The 13,414-nt window shown below is 44.0% G+C and overlaps 2 protein-coding genes across 7 annotated transcripts in view; both read right to left on the reverse strand.

Annotated features, from left to right (window-relative positions):
• The window catches only part of zmynd11 (zinc finger, MYND-type containing 11), a 28,391-nt gene extending 26,600 nt beyond the window's left edge, over positions 1 to 1,791 (reverse strand). For 2 of the 4 annotated variants that reach the window (XM_061979099.2, XM_061979097.2), the window contains exon 1: positions 1,006 to 1,256. In XM_061979099.2, coding sequence (XP_061835083.1) covers positions 1,006 to 1,009 — 4 coding nt within the window. In that variant the 5' untranslated portion in view covers positions 1,010 to 1,256. Of the gene's footprint in view, positions 1 to 1,005; positions 1,258 to 1,636 lie in introns of those variants that run through there. The other 2 variants (XM_061979098.2, XM_072915221.1) reach the window with 2 other exon arrangements.
• Positions 1,792 to 11,842: 10,051 nt separating this feature from the next.
• The window catches only part of vipr2 (vasoactive intestinal peptide receptor 2), a 40,518-nt gene continuing 38,946 nt past the window's right edge, over positions 11,843 to 13,414 (reverse strand). For all 3 annotated transcript variants that reach the window (XM_072915222.1, XM_061979102.1, XM_061979100.1), the window contains one exon: positions 11,843 to 12,877. In XM_072915222.1, coding sequence (XP_072771323.1) covers positions 12,704 to 12,877 — 174 coding nt within the window. In that variant the 3' untranslated portion in view covers positions 11,843 to 12,703. The remainder of the gene's footprint in view (positions 12,878 to 13,414) is intronic.

The following is a 13,414-nucleotide window of genomic DNA, read 5'->3' on the forward strand; positions in this document are numbered from 1 at the left end:
CGTGAGTATACGTTCTGTGTGGAGTTTGCATGTTCTCCCCGTGACTGCGTGGGTTCCCTCCGGGTACTCCGGCTTCCTCCTACCTCCAAAGACATGCACCTGGGGATAGGTTGATTGGCAACACTAAATTGGCCCTAGTGTGTGAATGTGAGTGTGAATGTTGTCTGTCTATCTGTGTTGGCCCTGCGATGAGGTGGCGACTTGTCCAGGGTGTACCCCGCCTTCTGCCCGATTGTAGCTGAGATAGGCTCCAGCACCCCCCGCGACCCCGAAGGGAATAAGCGGTAGAAAATGGATGGATGGATGGAAATACAATGACTTGGTTTATATTATTGTATATACTAGGTCATAAAATCAGTGTCAGTTGAGTCAGTCCATAGGTTGCCTGTAGGGATTTTTAATGTCCAGTAGATGTCAGTATTTAGTGACACAGTATCGACACAGTATCAATACAGTTTTGCAATGTATCAAAACGTTTCATGACGCCTCATCCACCCATCACTACTATCTGCTAATTAATTCCCCACAACTCCTACATGAGCAGGAACCCAAAGAAATGTTCCCACACCTCCGGCTTTATTTATTCTGCAGATTGCCTGGACTATTTCATAAACTAAATCTGCTCTTGTTTCTGATGCTGTGTTTTTTTATGCTCATCAATGCCCTGCTGGAGTCCGAGCACACGACGACATCTTTCTTAATACTCATACACAAACTGATCACCTGTCCCACCTGCAGCTAATGAGGTCATCAAACTATGAGAAACAGCTGTTGGATGATGATGATGCAATTGCAGTGCACGTTAGGATCGGAAGAGGACAAGGGCCACCTGTGGCTTGGATGCTGATGAGGGTGTAGCTACATGATGATGGTCCCCAATCAATGAAGCAGCATGTAACGTTAATTAAGCAGCTTGTTAGAAGGCAGCAGACAGGCGGAGTGAACAGACCCAGACAAGACTCGACTAATGAAGCAGACGTAAGTCGTCATGCTGTCAACACTCACTCATGACACCTCACTTGACTCGACGACAGCCAACAAGCAGTGGAATGACTTCGAACGACGAATCGAGCAGCTCCATGCTCTTTAAAATTGTCATGTGCGCTAATTGATATGTAAGAGAGAGCCACGAAAGGCCACCAACACTGGCACTGACACACAGCCTGGAGCTAGCATGCTAACTAACGTACAAGCGTGACAAAAAAGCGATTTGGCTTCTCTGGAAGAGGTTAAACTGGCACAATTCATCAAATTGTAGGTTAAACATTAATGACATGTCAATTGTGGTTGGCTGTCGACAAAACAAGAACGCAGTAGCGTTCGTATAGTAAGAGCTATGCTAAAATGTGACGTTGCTATGTCTAGCTAGCAGACTTCAAACGCTCACCATCGTACAAAGCGACATACATGCTACGTTAGGCCTTTAATGGCGTCATTTCTACGAGCAAAGTCGACCTTCTACGCTACGTGACCAGTCGTTGTTTGTCTATGTGGGCAGCGAGTGGTTTGTTTTGGAGGGCGCCATGTTGGCGCTCCTCCATGACCCGACACCAGCGGCAGCTAATAACTAGCCGCTAACAGCTATTCTCGATGGCCAGACAAGTCGCTTTCACCGCCGAATAGAGGCTCGACTCACCTCCAGCACTGTGTCGCTAACTCACGGGGGTGATAACAATCCACACAGGAGCGGGCACAAGCGAGTTTACATCCGTCTCGGCCGGGCTAGGCGAGGCTGCTGGCGGCGGTGTGTGTCCAGCCGACCACAGTGGGCTGAGAGAGGTAAACAGAGCACCGGAGGAGCTCTAGCGGGGAAGCTGGTGTCCTGCACCCTACACCAAGTACTCCTTAGACTTTGACTTATTTAGTCACGTTTCATAAATAGTGTCAAATATTATTCTAGTTACTGTACTATTAGTGCCTATTATCAATGTATTACACGTTTTTTTTAATCAATATCTTCCGATGTTGAAACAACTGTCAGCTTTCCTTTTACTTTTGGTCACCAGCAAAACCATAAAACAACTTATTTTCACACAGGAATGTTATCACTGAGACAATGTTCTTAAATACCACTTTTACCATGTGTTCATAGCAAACATATATAGCAATTCCCAGATATTACGGCTCAACATAGGAAGGCGACATATGAGCTGTTACCACTAGAGGGCGAAAGAGCCTTATGGAAATGTATTCAGTGTGCATAGAAAGCTTGAAATTGGACTGTGGAAATAGCTTTTCCTTGTGATTGATGGTGACTTAGTAGGTAATTGCTGCACTCTGTGCTAAAGTCTACCTTGTAGCTGAAGACTGAAGTCTTACTTGTTAAACAGGTACTTGCGTGGCATCTGGGATGACCGATGTGATTCAAGGAAGGGCACAATGGCCTAGAATCCATATTGTGATATACACTATATCGTAGTATTTGGCCACCTGCCTTGACTCACATATGAACTTGAAGTGCCATCCCATTCCTGACCCATAAGGTTCAATATGATGTTGGTCCACCTTTTGCAGTAATCACAGCTTCAACTCTTCTGGGAAGGCTGTCTACAAGGTTGCGGAGTGTGTTTATAGGAATTTTCGTTGTTCACCATGCTTCCAAAAGCTCATTGGTGAGGTCACACACTGATGTTGGTCCAGAAGGCCTGGCTCTCAGTCTCCGTTCTAATTCATCCTAAATGTGTTCTATCGGGTGTAGGTCAGGACTCTGTGCAGTCCAGTCAGGTTCATCCACACCAGACTCTCATCCATGTCTTTATGGACCTTGCTTTGTGCACTGGTGCACAGTCATGTTGAAAAAGTAAGGAGCCTGCTCCAAATTGTTCCCACAAAGTTTGGAGCATGGAATTGTCCAAAATGTTTCGATATCCTGTAGTATTCAAAGTTTCTATCACTAGAACTAAGGGGCCAAGCCCAACTCCTGAAAAACCACCCCACACCATGATTCCTCCTCCACCAAATTTCACACTCGGCACAATGCAGTCCGAAATGTTCTCCTGGCAACCTCCAAACCCAGACTCGTCCAACAGATTGCCAGATGGAAAAGCGTGATTCATCACTCCAGAGAACGCGTCTCCACTGCTCTAGACTCCAGTGGCGACGTGCTTTACACCACTGCATCCAACGCTTTGCATTGGACTTGGTGATGTATGGCTTAGATGCAGCTGCTCGGCCATGGAAACCCATTCCATGATGCTCTCTGCGTACTGTACGTGGGCTAATTGGAAGGCCACATGAAGTTTGGAGCTCTAGCAACTGACTGTGCAGAAAGTCGGCGACCTCTTTGCACTATGCGCTTCAGCATCCACTGAGCACTCTCTGTCAGTTTACGTGACCTACCACTTTGTGGCTGAGTTGCTGTTTATAATAAAGCAGACAGTTGACTTTGGAATATTTAGGAGCGAGGAAATTTCACGACTGGATTTGTTGCACAGGTGGCATTCTATGACAGTTCCACGCTGGAAATCACTGAGCTCCTGAGAGCGGCCCATTCTCTCACAAATGTTTGTAGAAACAGTCTCCATGCCTAAGTGCTTGATTTTATACACCAAGTGATTAAGACACCTGATTCTGATCATTTGGATGGGTGGCCAAATACTTTTGGCAATATAGTGTACATTTAACTTTTTGCTGCAGCCTCTTGCGATAAAGATGTATATCATGATGCATTCTATTTTTGTGAATAATATATTTACAACATTCCAGGTTATAGCTTGTTACTCGCTGCTGCAACACGGTTTCAGCTAGTCTTCTGTTACAGTGTAATAAGAATTTTTTCAATAGGGCTTGAAAGTGTGATGTGGAGGCCCATTGCACTGTGGGTCTTGCTGGACTCTGAATAACTCATTTACATGGCTGAATACAAGATTCTGTGCCGAAGTTTTATTTATTTTTATTTAACAAGTTTAAAACATGGCGCGAGTGCGGCATCATTTACTGCCGCAATTGTGGTCATGATTGCTTCAGAAAGAAAAAGGATTTGGTGAGATTTTTCTCATTTCCAGTGTGAAAGCAAAGTCGAAGGAAGTCGTGTTCTGAAGCTATTATTTCTATGCTAGTAAGATGCTATATTTAAGAGGAAAATGCAGCAGAGAAATCTGCTGTCTCTTCTTTCTCTGCTGCTTCTTCCTCTTGGTTAAAATTCTCATTACAACTGAATATTAATTTCTAATGTCTGGTTAATTAAGATGAGCATTAGGAGGCCACAGTGCAGGGAGAGCTGCTGGAGGTGAACACATTGGTCTTAAAGGGGAACTGCATTTTTTTGGAACTTTGCCTATCATTCACAATCCCATTGTGAAACAAGCACCCATTCTTTTTTCATATGCACTCTAACTCGTAAATAAACGCTAGCAGAAGTCAGCTAACAATGCAGCCTATGGGAGTCGTTCTATTTGCCTATAAAGCGCTGTAAAAAAAACAACCACAAACCTCCTTCAAGGTTTTCTATAGGCTACACGCTGAAAGTATATATGCAAGGTAGCAACAGACACATTCATAATAACATTTAAAATTTTACATAATTTTCTCCTTTTAAGCAAACAGATGAATAACAACATTTTTATTTTCCTTATACAACAAGATATACAAACTACGCACGTATTAAAACAATCACTGTACAATGTCTGCCCTTAGTGAGATGTCAACTGATGGGATGTTCATATCTTCCAGTTTAAATGAAAAATCCTTGCAAAGGGTTAAAGGGGAACTGCACTTAAAAAAAATGTCTATGTTCACAATCCTTATGAGAGACAGGAAGACAAACAAATGTTTTGCAGTCTAACATGTAAATATCAGCTCGTCCTAGGTGGCTAGCAATGAAGCTAATGGGAGCAATCAATTCTGCCTTTATATCACTTTAAAAATGCATTCAAAAACCGCCAACAATACTTCCCTTACGTTCCATAACCTGTATGATAACCAAGTTGTAGCTACATTGTTATTGTAAGAGCGAACCTTGGAGGAACTCCTTTTCCAGCAAAGTAACACACAGCCTTGGAGTCACTTGACCGCTTGCTTAAGATGGACAAACATACAGTATTAGCTCTGTCATTAAATCTAGCTTCTTTCAGCTAAAACTCCTTGCAAAAAAAAAACAGTGTCTTCCACAGGCTGACTTTGAAAGAGCTATCCATGCATTTGTGACGTCACGCCTGGATTACTGTAAATCTGGATCAGGGCCCTCTCCAGCGGCTGCAGCAGCCTAGCACTTGTTAATTCTAACTTAACTGATTCCTCACCCGGGCTCACAGGCACTGTAATTGCCTGTGTCCGAGCTCTAGTGTAATTAGTCAAGTGTGACTCAAACAATAATCTATGTTTTTAGTAAGAGTGATAGCGCCTTCCCGGTTAAGGTGAAAGCAATCCCTCCTCAGCAAGCCCGGTTTGCCGCAGAAAGAGGGCCATTTATCAATAAATGGAAGTCCCTGTTCCCTACAAAAACTAGCCAGTCACTTGTTAAACGAGATTAATCTGCTATACCTTTCATCATTGCCCCTTGCAGGCAGGTGGACCGAGACAAGTACTCAATGCAACGCCATCTTTCTGGCGACATTACAAATCCGAGCTATGTTCCTCTTTGTAATCTCTGATCGTCTCATCTTGGTGTCATTGGAGCCGACATGTGCAACTATGTTCGCGTAGCTGGTGGTGCGATTAGTCTGTCGTAAATGTTTGCTTGGCATGTTGCTAGTCAGCACCCTAAGATTACTTATAAATCTTGGGTGCTCGGGGCCCGGGGAAACCCTTACTTATGGCTGGTTTACTAAGCTCTATGTTCCGGGTGATGGAGTCCCCTATGCTCCCGTCCAAAGGCAAAACCCAGTAACTCAATTTTGGTCAAAACTGAGCTGATAATAATTTTGGAGTTACTAGGTGATATGCTTTACATTAGTGTATGCGATATTGTAATTTGTTCCGTAAGTAAGCTGTTACGCGCATGGCAGGACCTAGCAACTACCACATAACTGCGTAGATACAACAGAAAAACCGAGTATCTCAAGGGACCAATCGGATTGTACGCTGTAGTCATGTGGCAAGATGGCGGCGCCCAGCAGCATATTCACTGATTGAGGTTGTCAGACGAAGATTATTTGGTCCAGCTACTTACTTGTTTTATTCGGAAGTATGTCTTGGAGCAGAGGAAAAAGATTAGTGGCTCTAGCCCTGGAAAATGTAAGGTGAGTGAAATCAATCCCGTATTTTGCGCAGAATGGCTATAAAATCGCGTCCACGCAGTTGTCTGTTCTCATAATACGCTAACTGACTGATCGACGCGCCCACGTTGTTTATTGATTTAACATAAGTAAATTTTTGGCGTAAGTAATTGCTCCTCCCTGTGTCTGCTGGCAGATTCAAAACCACAATCTGTGAATTGTATTGTATCAAACCCGTTGTCATGGAACATCGTGAGTTCTTTGAATTCAGCGGCAAACAACGTGCTCGCAGTGGAAAGAAAACAACGATGCCGCTGTTGGGGAATGTACGTGAAGTAAAATTCACTAAAGGAAGGCGCACCATGCAGTACAAAGTGGACTTCGCTGACCATTACACTGAAGTTGATTTCTTGACTTCGAAATTCGATGTCACAGCGGAATTTCCCCCCAGACGGACAGAACCACGTGGCATTCCGCCATCAAAGAAGGAGGGAATAGTTAAATTGTTGCGCGTTGCTCCTCCTGCAAAGAGGCTCTTCTGGTTGGATATTCCTGACCGAGATGTCAGTGACTTGGCAGGGTCCGTAAGATAAACAGTGTAGTGACAAAGCGGCGAATTGGCTTAACCCTGATAAAATGCTGACGCTCCTGTCATTTGTGCACGCAAATGTGGATATATGGTTCAGTCGAAATGCAACATTGTAGTTCCCATAGAGTGACACGTTCGTTTTATGTTCTACAAACATCTTGAAAAAATAAATCAGTGTATTTTTCACTATACTAGGATTTACCTTTGTAATATTTTTGATGCCTTCTGTGAATTACTATGACAAAACCCAGTAACTAATTTTCCCGCCAAATTTTAGGGACATTCTGAACGAAAATTGCAGGCTGGAATTGCGGATACCAATTAACATCAACAAAGCAGAAATCAAATCTCTGTGAATGGATGGGACTTTAATATAAAATAGATTGGTTTTCGTTTGTTTTATCAAAATCAGCTAGAAGTGAGTTACTAGGTTCTGCTTTTGGACGGGAGTATGACTAAGGTGTTGTGTCCGGTTGACTGGGTTGTATGACTAGCAAAGCGCTAAGTTTATTATGCGTCTCAACCAGTTCATCTTGGCTTGTAGGCCGCTTAGGGCTGCTACAAACTGGGCTAGTAAGCTCGCTACAGCTAACGCTAGCAAACGTGTCCGCGGTGTCTACAGTTACGAAATTACTCTGCTCTAACTGACGGACACGGCCCTCTAGTAGAGCCAACCTACCCATGAGAAGGGTGCACAAAGAACAGGAAGCCATACTCGCGTTGTTTCTTTCACCGAGTCAAGTTCCTGCAGTCTTCAGAGCGCAGTAGCTTCGGACCCGGACTAGCTTAGCTTGGCTATCTTAACAGCAAGCTACCTGAAAATGAAGCAGTGAAACAGAGTGGGAGATTTGTATGTTCAATAGCTGCAAGCAAGAGGCAGCTAACAACACAGGTAATGGGGATATGATCTATTCTGCCTATAAATACCTAAAAAAGCATCAGATGATGGGCAAAATTCCAAAGGTGCAGTTATCCTTTAACTACACTATCTCTCACTGTTGTGATATTTTTTAAAGGGTTTTTTAAAATGCCGTTCTAATGTGCAACCTTGTAAAAGTCATGTTGAGCACAAAACACAATAATTAAGTGAAATGTGAATGCTATGTCTAAGGTGTATAGACTGATGTTATTTTTCATACATTTGTGTGGACTAATGTGCTTTGTTTTGTCGTAATTAGTGAGGTTTCTCCAGGGCCTCTGACACTTGTTTGACACGGACATGAACACAAACGATCATTGTGTGACTCCCGCCGGCACACATGTGAACATATGTCCTCTCCATGAAGTATTCAACAGGTTAGCCGTTAAGTTGACAATGCTGTGGTTTCACACCATGTGATTCTGTGAGAAAAACAAGTGATGCTCTTGCGTTTCTACATGATGCTTAAGAGTGTCCCTGCACACTTTTAAGGGGGACAAATCAGCAGGGTCCACCATGCATTCATGGCGGCACTAGCATGTCATTCCGCTTGCACGGCGGCCAAAAAACCACTGACCCGCGAACTTCATGACATCCATTGACACGCGGGCACATCGTTTATATACTTGTAGTTGTCTTTGTGCGTGAACATGACTGAAGACCTCGCACACAATACACATTCTGTTTAATCCTCATGAAGACTGTAGATGATTATGGTCTTACAGGAACAGCAAGACTGCTAGTTTTGGTCCCCTGCTGTTTTTTACTGTCCAAGAACAATGTTATGGAGACAGGTCTAGCACTAGGACCCAGCCAAATATGGCCACTTTTATTACTGGGTTTATATTTTTTATGTGTTCTGTGTACAGTGTGACTGACTTAGATGTCCATTTAGGTACAAGACATACAGTAAAACCCGACTTACAAGACAGGACTGAACGGAACTTTTACATAGACCATGGAGCTCCAGTAAATGGATTCATATTTGATTGAGGGAAAAACGTTTTTCAGCATGTAATCAGCATTTGAGTGGTGTTGCCCTTTTTTGTATTGAATGACCCAGTTAAATGGGTCCATCTCCAATATTCACCGGGCTCTCTTCCCAGATGGATTCTTGTCAATAGCCATGCCACGTAGTCCTAAAAGAGGTTTATGGTCAGTTATTATAGTAAATGAGCATGATCCAATGTAATGTCTAAACTGCCGCACAACCCACACTACAGATGACAGCTATTTATCAAAGGTAGACCAACGTTTCTGTGTGTGTGTACGTGACTGACTGGCATACACTACCACCCTTACATGTTCATCTTTATCCTCGGCCAACACCGCCCCAACTGCTTCCATAGAGGTGTCCGTGTAGACTTTAAAAGGAGAAGCATAATCTGGTATAGCGGACGACAGCACTGATCTCAAATACTCAAAAGCCACATTACTGTCAGTAGTTCATTCAAAAGGAACATCTTTGCATTTTAGGTGATACAGAGGGACAGCACAATGAGCAAATTCACAAATTGTATGTAATAAGAACACAGGCCCAAGAAAGCTCTCACTTCAGTGGTATGGACCAAGTCTTGACCTTGTCTGTGTTTCTGGGGTCTGGCGGGAAACAACATGACCCAGGAAATCGACGTGGTCTCGGGCCTGGTGGCATTTGTTTGAGTTAAGCTTGAGGCCAGCTGCCTGAATATGCAAAAACCTTTATCGCAGACGGGCCAAGCGCTCCTCAAAGGCAGGGCTAAATATCAACACATCATCCAAATACACGATACACACCTGCCACGGGAGACCCCAAAGAACCAGCTCCATCAGGGGAGCTAGTGAGACCCATGGGCCTTGACCTACATTGATACAGGCCTCTCCCTGAGGTAAACACAGTGTTTTGGTGGCCCTCCTCAGGGACCTCGATCTGCCAATAGCCGTTGGAAAAATCCAGGGTACAAACCAACAGGACCCGGCCAACACGTCTAGCGTGTCATCCACACGGGGCAGGGCATGGCAGTCTCTCACTGTGACACTGTTCAAACGTCTAAAGTCAAAACAGAACCTCCATTTGCCATTTTTTTTCACCTGAAGCATAGGAGAGGCCCAGGTGTTGCAGCTCTCCTCAATCACCCCATCAGCTAACAGTGCTGTTACCTGCCTTTCAATTTTCTCCCTCATTTCGGAAGAGGTCCGGTATGCACGCTGTCTCAACGGAGAATTTCTGCCTCTATTTATCATGTTTACCATGTTTCATAAGAGTGCATTTACCGGTCACGACTCTGGACGTACTAAAGATGCCACTATACTATGCCACTATACTTTACTAATTGCTCCTATAACTGTCCAATTTGCGGAGGACTAGCCGTGGAGTCTGTCAACGACACAATTCATGGTAGCGGTAATGACCGTGGACACTGCACTACTAACTGGAGTGTGCAAGATCACCAGATCCCCATCGTTTATCGAGAAAAACTCGCCGAGGTGTGTCCTCCCGCAGCATCATGTGTTGGGTTGTGGGATTTAGCAAACGGGCCGTCGTGACGCCATTTTCTACCAGCTTAAGGGTGTGGGCCACTATACACTCACTCCTACTCTAAGGATTAGGCTCAAGATACCCAATAAACTTAGGGAGAGCGTTAAAAGATCCTGACGGAGAGATGCGAACTGGTACCAGCATCTCACTAAGATGGGGCAGCGTCAGGGCCGATGTGAGCGATACATTGCAACATACCGGATCAAATCCTTATTGGTTAACAACTTGATGCATCATTGCTGCCCCAGAGCTGCAGCCTACCACGGGGAAAATCCAAAAGCGTGTGGTGTGTCCAGGCCTAGCAGGGCAGTCTGGGTGGACCTGTGTAGTACATGAAAAACATGCTGCCATGCTTGATTACCCAGACGCAGTGTGGCAGTTATTGTCCCTAGACTGTCCAGGAGCTGTCCATTTACGGCCTGAGCCGTGATGATATTCGCGCTAAGGGGCTGCCGTCGGAGAGCAGGGGTGGACTGGCGAAAATCTGCACTTATGACGGACTCTGAGGAACCAGAGTCTATCAAAATATAAAGTTCAGTACCTTCAATGCTCTCTCGCACATACGAAGCGCTCTGCTCTGCAGTCGGGTCATAAACAGCATAATGACTCCATGAAAGTATGGAGGTTTCCTCCTCGGAAGGCCCCGATGATGCTGGAGGCTGGTTGGCGGGGTATCCTCGACTGGGGGAAAGAAACTTCACTCCTCCTCGTCTTGCTGAGTCGCCGTAGAAGTTTGTTGTCCTGTTCAGTGTTGGCGTCCGCCTCCCTTTAGAAGCGAAGCGGTCATCTTAGGGAGCTGGAGAGCGGCGGTCCCGTCCGTCATACTTGTTCTCATATCTTCCCCCGCAGCTAGGAGCAGGTGACCGGTCCCTCGGCTCAGTCCAGGAGCGCAGGGACTGGCAGCCCTGGCTACCGCACAAGCATTGACATTGTTCTGATGAAGACCAGAAGCTGGGCCGACATTACATCAGTTTTAAAATATCTGCATTGGCTGCCCGTGTGTTTCAGGATAATTTTTAAGGTTCTTCTTATGGTTTATAAATGTTTTTTTTTATGGTATTGGGCTTTCTTAACTGTCAGATTTGCTTTACCTTACGAATCCTCACGGACACTGAGATCCTACAGGCACTTATGGATGGATGGATAGATAGATGGATGGATGATTGATTGATGGATGTGTCCAATTAAAGCTTTCATGTGTTGTATTTGCTTAATTAGCTTTAAATATATTTCATTAGAATCCTTCACTTTAATCCAGGATGAATTATTCACAAGAAGGGAAAGTGTGATCGACCCCCCCCCCACCGCCCAATAAAAGGTGGTTATTTCCTTCGTGCGCTGACGACACGTGTTTCTCCTATTTGACGACGACAGACTGACTTACACATTCTGTCATCACTGAAGGAGGTAGAAGTAAAACAAAACACCTGGTATCGTGTGTTCAAAATCTAAACTTTACAGCATCTTACAAAACCATTGTAAAGCCTGCAGATGGATTTCGTTATGAAAATGGCAAGTCACTACAGATTACTAGCCAGCCAACACATGAACGCCTCTGTTATGTAACGCAGAGCCAGTTAAGAGGCACTTCAAAGAAGATGGTTAGGCCTGGTCACGCGATCGCTCGGAGCATGTTGGACAGATTGAACCGGACACAGAACGACGTTTGAAAAGATAACTTTTATCATGGCGTGATGTTCATGGCGTCTCAGCACACAAATGAAGGTTCACTGAAGACATGAGAGAACACATACATATTTACAGATTTATAATACAGTGTTGTTAAGGCTGAACCATCATATACACTAATGTATTCTTCAAATGAAACACTTCAACTCAAGAGTTGCAGAGCAAACAAACTGAATGCTGGTGTTCCACAAGGTACCGTCCTAAGCCAACAGTTTTTTTCTCTCCACTGATAAATGTATGACATATCTTCATTATTATGACTCAAATAAACAGGACTTGTTTTTTAAAATCTATGAATAGTTTCTTGCATACGATAAAAGCTCAACAAAGACAGCATGCCTTCAAATGACTTTAAAATCTACCATAATTATTCTTTAGTTTTTTTCCCCCAATACAAAAATGAAGAAACATCTATGAACCACAATCGCAACTACAAAAGGCAAACTGCAAAAATGTTCATGGTTTTCACTGTTACATAGTTACACTCCTGCAGTCTTTGGGTCTGTTTTCTCAGGTGGCTTCACAGGTGGCTTCCTCAGATGTCTGGTCCAAAGCAAAGTGTTATAAGTGTGATTGGTAAGACTTAACCGCCAAGGCACCTGTTGCCAGCTGTGCAATGCATTCTGCATGCATCCATGTCCGTATGAAGTGGAGTAACTTGTTGTTATTCATACACTCGTCAGTCACTCGTAAATGAATACAGCATAACTTAGACTGACCCCATTCAACTGACCTCTTTGAAGATTTTTAGTGAGAACCTTACATGGTCTACACTTTCAAGGCAGCAGGTTGGTTCTTTAAGTTAAACGACGTAGCTCCATGTGGTGTCTTGGTCACAGCACAGTGGTCTCTGACTGCAGGATGGACTGAGTTCTAGACGTGCGTTGAAACTGCACCATGTGTTCAGAACCGTTCCTGGAAGCCAAAGTGTTGCTTAGGCGCTGGGCCCTGTTCAGACGACAATTTAGACACACGCTACGCCACTTCCTCTTCAGCTCACTTTGCACCTGCACACACACATATCATGTTATTGAATAAGAAGGTGTGTTTTGTATTTTTTTTTAATGCTTAGGCTCTCTATCTGTTTGATGGAGCACAATGAATGGGTTGCTATGATAGGGATGCTCCGATCAGAGTTTTATAATGCCAATTCCGACCATCTATGAGTGAGTTTGGCCGATACCGATATCAATCCTATACATTACCAATAACATGTATTGTAAATGTTTTTATTTATGGTGAGCGCTATTGACAGTTTAACAGTATCAACACAATATTTAAAGTAGTTCCTTATTCTAACTTGAGGGTTGCAGGTTCGATCCCCGCTTCCGCCATCCTAGTCACTGCCGTTGTGTCCTTGGGCAAGACACTTTACCGACCTGCTCCCAGTGCCACCCACACTGGTTTAAATGTAACTTAGATATTGGGTTTCACTATGTAAAAGCGCTTTGAGTCAATAGAGAAAAGCGCTATATAAATATAATTCACTTCACTATTCTCTTTTATTACTTCCAATGTTTTGATCAAAGTCAATAGGACACAAT

Source organism: Nerophis lumbriciformis, linkage group LG19 (genome assembly GCF_033978685.3).
Source record: "Nerophis lumbriciformis linkage group LG19, RoL_Nlum_v2.1, whole genome shotgun sequence".
Classification (NCBI taxonomy): domain Eukaryota; kingdom Metazoa; phylum Chordata; class Actinopteri; order Syngnathiformes; family Syngnathidae; genus Nerophis; species Nerophis lumbriciformis.